Consider the following 6000-nt stretch of genomic DNA (forward strand, 5'->3'; position numbering starts at 1 on the left):
ATGCAGCAGGAAGGATCCTCTCTCTGCTGTGAGTCTGTAAGCATGGCAACACTATGCAGCAGGAAGGATCCTCTCTCTGCTGTGAGTCTGTAAGCATGGCAACACTATGCAGCAGGAAGGATCCTCTCTCTGCTGTGAGTCTGTAAGCATGGCAACACTATGCAGCAGGAAGGATCCTCTCTCTGCTGTGAGTCTGTAAGCATGGCAACACTATGCAGCAGGAAGGATCCTCTCTCTGCTGTGAGTCTGTAAGCATGGCAACACTATGCAGCAGGAAGGATCCTCTCTCTGCTGTGAGTCTGTAAGCATGGCAACACTATGCAGCAGGAAGGATCCTCTCTCTGCTGTGAGTCTGTAAGCATGGCAACACTATGCAGCAGGAAGGATCCTCTCTCTGCTGTGAGTCTGTAAGCATGGCAACACTATGCAGCAGGAAGGATCCTCTCTCTGCTGTGAGTCTGTAAGCATGGCAACACTATGCAGCAGGAAGGATCCTCTCTCTGCTGTGAGTCTGTAAGCATGGCAACACTATGCAGCAGGAAGGATCCTCTCTCTGCTGTGAGTCTGTAAGCATGGCAACACTATGCAGCAGGAAGGATCCTCTCTCTGCTGTGAGTCTGTAAGCATGGCAACACTATGCAGCAGGAAGGATCCTCTCTCTGCTGTGAGTCTGTAAGCATGGCAACACTATGCAGCAGGAAGGATCCTCTCTCTGCTGTGAGTCTGTAAGCATGGCAACACTATGCAGCAGGAAGGATCCTCTCTCTGCTGTGAGTCTGTAAGCATGGCAACACTATGCAGCAGGAAGGATCCTCTCTCTGCTGTGAGTCTGTAAGCATGGCAACACTATGCAGCAGGAAGGATCCTCTCTCTGCTGTGAGTCTGTAAGCATGGCAACACTATGCAGCAGGAAGGATCCTCTCTCTGCTGTGAGTCTGTAAGCATGGCAACACTATGCAGCAGGAAGGATCCTCTCTCTGCTGTGAGTCTGTAAGCATGGCAACACTATGCAGCAGGAAGGATCCTCTCTCTGCTGTGAGTCTGTAAGCATGGCAACACTATGCAGCAGGAAGGATCCTCTCTCTGCTGTGAGTCTGTAAGCATGGCAACACTATGCAGCAGGAAGGATCCTCTCTCTGCTGTGAGTCTGTAAGCATGGCAACACTATGCAGCAGGAAGGATCCTCTCTCTGCTGTGAGTCTGTAAGCATGGCAACACTATGCAGCAGGAAGGATCCTCTCTCTGCTGTGAGTCTGTAAGCATGGCAACACTATGCAGCAGGAAGGATCCTCTCTCTGCTGTGAGTCTGTAAGCATGGCAACACTATGCAGCAGGAAGGATCCTCTCTCTGCTGTGAGTCTGTAAGCATGGCAACACTATGCAGCAGGAAGGATCCTCTCTCTGCTGTGAGTCTGTAAGCATGGCAACACTATGCAGCAGGAAGGATCCTCTCTCTGCTGTGAGTCTGTAAGCATGGCAACATTATGCAGCAGGAAGGATCCTCTCTCTGCTGGCTATGTGACAATGCTTTACAGAGCTTTGACTTCTCCTTTTCCTTTTTGTTTTCAGGATATTAAGAAAGCGCTGTCTTCCTTTGGCATCGAGGTAAGGAGTATTATTATCAGTTAACATGTTGAGTGGAGGTAATCATCTGATGCAGAAGCTCAGAATAAGAAATAGCTACTTTTAAAAATAAAGTGTTTTTTTTTAACTTGAGCGTATTGTTGTATTTTGTTTGACTGGGATGACGTCTGTGTACAGGATAAGACGTACTGGACATTTTGACCATATCTGTGTGACCCGTTGATCATGTACTAAGCAGTACAGCCCCGGTAGCTCTCATGTTAATGCTGGCACCTCGCACAGCAGTATTGCAGTCCTGGTAGGTCTCATGTTAATGCTGGCACCTCGCACAGCAGTATCGCAGTCCTGGTAGGTCTCGTGTTAATGCTGGCACCTCGCACAGCAGTATCGCAGTCCTGGTAGGTCTCGTGTTAATGCTGGCACCTCGCACAGCAGTATCGCAGTCCTGGTAGGTCTCGTGTTAATGCTGGCACCTCGCACAGCAGTATCGCAGTCCTGGTAGGTCTCGTGTTAATGCTGGCACCTCGCACAGCAGTATCGCAGTCCTGGTAGGTCTCGTGTTAATGCTGGCACCTCGCACAGCAGTATCGCAGTCCTGGTAGGTCTCGTGTTAATGCTGGCACCTCGCACAGCAGTATCGCAGTCCTGGTAGGTCTCGTGTTAATGCTGGCACCTCGCACAGCAGTATCGCAGTCCTGGTAGGTCTCGTGTTAATGCTGGCACCTCGCACAGCAGTATCGCAGTCCTGGTAGGTCTCGTGTTAATGCTGGCACCTCGCACAGCAGTATCGCAGTCCTGGTAGGTCTCGTGTTAATGCTGGCACCTCGCACAGCAGTATCGCAGTCCTGGTAGGTCTCGTGTTAATGCTGGCACCTCGCACAGCAGTATCGCAGTCCTGGTAGGTCTCGTGTTAATGCTGGCACCTCGCACAGCAGTATCGCAGTCCTGGTAGGTCTCGTGTTAATGCTGGCACCTCGCACAGCAGTATCGCAGTCCTGGTAGGTCTCGTGTTAATGCTGGCACCTCGCACAGCAGTATCGCAGTCCTGGTAGGTCTCGTGTTAATGCTGGCACCTCGCAAAGCAGTATCGCAGTCCTGGTAGGTCTCGTGTTAATGCTGGCACCTCGCACAGCAGTATCGCAGTCCTGGTAGGTCTCGTGTTAATGCTGGCACCTCGCACAGCAGTATCGCAGTCCTGGTAGGTCTCGTGTTAATGCTGGCACCTCTCACAGCAGTATAGCAGTCCTGGTAGGTCTCGTGTTAATGCTGGCACCTCGCACAGCAGTATCGCAGTCCTGGTAGGTCTCGTGTTAATGCTGGCACCTCGCACAGCAGTATCGCAGTCCTGGTAGGTCTCATGTTAGTGCTGGCACCTCTCACAGCAGTATCGCAGTATCGCAGCCCCTCTGTTTCTTGTTTCAGGTCTCCTTGCTGAAGGAGATTCTAAGCAAGACGGATTTGCAGACTGTTGGAGAGGCTGGCGCCCCGGGACAGAAGGGAGAGAAGGGGGATCATGGAGAGAGGGGGCACACTGGAGACAGGGGCCTCGCGGGCAAGGACGTAAGAACCAGAAAACAAAAACAACAGCATTTTAGAAAAGTTTCCAAAGAGCTGTAAGGGGTTTCGTCTTCGACCTCAGTGCCGTTGCAACTGAGACATGCAGACAGGCCCTTGCCTTCTTCAGTGTGCTGATTAGAAGTGGTGCTGGTGGGGATATAATTATTGTTTAGAAAGAATGAAAGAAGTCCCAGAGCCTGCAAATCAGCCACCTGTTAAAGGCAAGCAGCACTTATTAAATGTTGATGAGCCCATTAGTGCTAATGCATTGCAGGCAGAGACACTGATGCAGACATTAACAGCATGTCAATACCAATCATCACTGAGACATGCGCATCACTCACACCAATCATCACAGAGACACATGCATCACTCCAGGGGACAGGACAGCCCTGTGGGAGTGTGTGAGGGTGAAGGCTATCCATTTGTCCCCTCCTGCATTCATCCATTCATTCACACCTCCATTCATCCAATCCATTCATCTACTCATCCATTCATCCATTCATCCACACCTCCATTCATCAATCCATTCATCCATTCATTCACACCTCCATTCATCCACATCCATTCATCTACTCATCCATTCATCCACACCTCCATTCATCAATCCATTCATCCATTCATTCACACCTCCATTCATCAATCCATTCATCCATTCATTCATACCTCCATTCATCCACACCTCCATTCACTCATCCATTCATCCATTCATCTCCATTCATCAATCCATTCATCCATTCATCCACACCTCCATTCATCCACATCCATTCATCCATTCCATTCATCCATTCATTCATCCATTCATCCACACCTCCATTCATCAATCCATTCATCCATTCATCCACACCTCCATTCATCAATCCATTCATCCATTCATCCACACCTCCATTCATCAATCCATTCATCCATTCATCCACACCTCCATTCATCAATCCATTCATCCATTCATCCACACCTCCATTCATCAATCCATTCATCCATTCATCCACACCTCCATTCATCAATCCATTCATCCATTCATTCATCCATTCATCCACACCTCCATTCATCAATCCATTCATCCATTCATCCACACCTCCATTCATCCACACCTCCATTCATCAATCCATTCATCCATTCATTCACACCTCCATTCATCAATCACATCCATTCATCTACTCATCCATTCATCCACACCTCCATTCATCAATCCATTCATCCATTCATTCATACCTCCATTCATCCACACCTCCATTCATCAATCCATTCATCCATTCATTCGCACCTCCATTCATCCACATCCATTCATCTACTCATCCATTCATCCATTCATCCGCACCTCCATTCATCAATCCATTCATCCATTCATTCACACCTCCATTCATCCACATCCATTCATCTACTCATCCATTCATCCACACCTCCATTCATCAATCCATTCATCCATTCATTCACACCTCCATTCATCCACATCCATTCATCTACTCATCCATTCATCCACACCTCCATTCATCAATCCATTCATCCATTCATTCATACCTCCATTCATCCACACCTCCATTCATCAATCCATTCATCCATTCATTCACACCTCCATTCATCAATCCATTCATCCATTCATTCACACCTCCATTCATTCACACCTCCATTCATCAATCCATTCATCCATTCATTCACACCTCCATTCATCCACATCCATTCATCCATTCATCCACACCTCCATTCATCAATCCATTCATCCATTCATTCACACCTCCATTCATCCACACCTCCATTCATCAATCCATTCATCCATTCATCCACACCTCCATTCATCAATCCATTCATCCATTCATCCACACCTCCATTCATCAATCCATTCATCCATTCATCCACACCTCCATTCATCAATCCATTCATCCATTCATCCACACCTCCATTCATCAATCCATTCATCCATTCATTCATACCTCCATTCATCCATCCATTCATCCACATCCATTCATCCACACCTCCATTCATCAATCCATTCATCCATTCATCCACACCTCCATTCATCCACATCCATTCATCCATCCATTCATCCACACCTCCATCCATCAATCCATTCATCCATTCATTCACACCTCCATTCATCATCATTCATCCATTCATCCATTCATCCACACCTCCATTCATCAATCCATTCATCCATTCATTCACACCTCCATTCATCCACATCCATTCATCCATTCATCCACACCTCCATTCATCAATCCATTCATCCATTCATTCATACCTCCATTCATCCACACCTCCATTCATCAATCCATTCATCCATTCATTCACACCTCCATTCATCCACACCTCCATTCATCAATCCATTCATCCACACCTCCATTCATCAATCCATTCATCCATTCATCCACACCTCCATTCATCAATCCATTCATCCATTCATCCACACCTCCATTCATCAATCCATTCATCCATTCATCCACACCTCCATTCATCAATCCATTCATCCATTCATTCACACCTCCATTCATCCACATCCATTCATCTACTCATCTATTCATCTATTCATCCACACATCCATTGACCTACATGTTTGTTTGTTTGTTTGTTTGTTTGTTTACAGAGTAAGTACACGTTTGACCTTTCCTGACCTCTTGCTCAGTTCATCAGTCCAGGGCTTTATTAATCAATGCTAATAAGCTGTAGCTGCTAGAGATGTATGGTTTTTCTAGAGATTTTACTAGAGATTTATGGTTTTTCAGGGGAGGAGTCGGGAATTAAATCACCAATCCAATAAGTCTGCTGTCTGAGTTAAGTTACTAGAAATAAGGATGTGTCTGTCTGCTCTTTTGGCACAGACAGACAGACAGACAGACAGACAGACAGGGTTCGATCCTCAGTCAA

The 6000-nt window shown here is 47.0% G+C and overlaps 1 protein-coding gene across 5 annotated transcripts in view; it reads left to right on the forward strand.

Annotated features, from left to right (window-relative positions):
* Window positions 1–6000, forward strand: part of LOC121328804 (collagen alpha-1(VII) chain-like) — a 107988-nt gene that overhangs the window by 70575 nt on the left and 31413 nt on the right. For all 5 annotated transcript variants that reach the window (XM_041273875.1, XM_041273874.1, XM_041273878.1 and 2 more), the window contains exons 73-74: window positions 1570–1605; window positions 3007–3144. In XM_041273875.1, the coding sequence (XP_041129809.1) occupies window positions 1570–1605; window positions 3007–3144 (174 nt within the window). The remainder of the gene's footprint in view (window positions 1–1569; window positions 1606–3006; window positions 3145–6000) is intronic.

The sequence above is a fragment of the Polyodon spathula genome, chromosome 16, assembly GCF_017654505.1.
Source record: "Polyodon spathula isolate WHYD16114869_AA chromosome 16, ASM1765450v1, whole genome shotgun sequence".
Lineage (NCBI taxonomy): Eukaryota > Metazoa > Chordata > Actinopteri > Acipenseriformes > Polyodontidae > Polyodon > Polyodon spathula.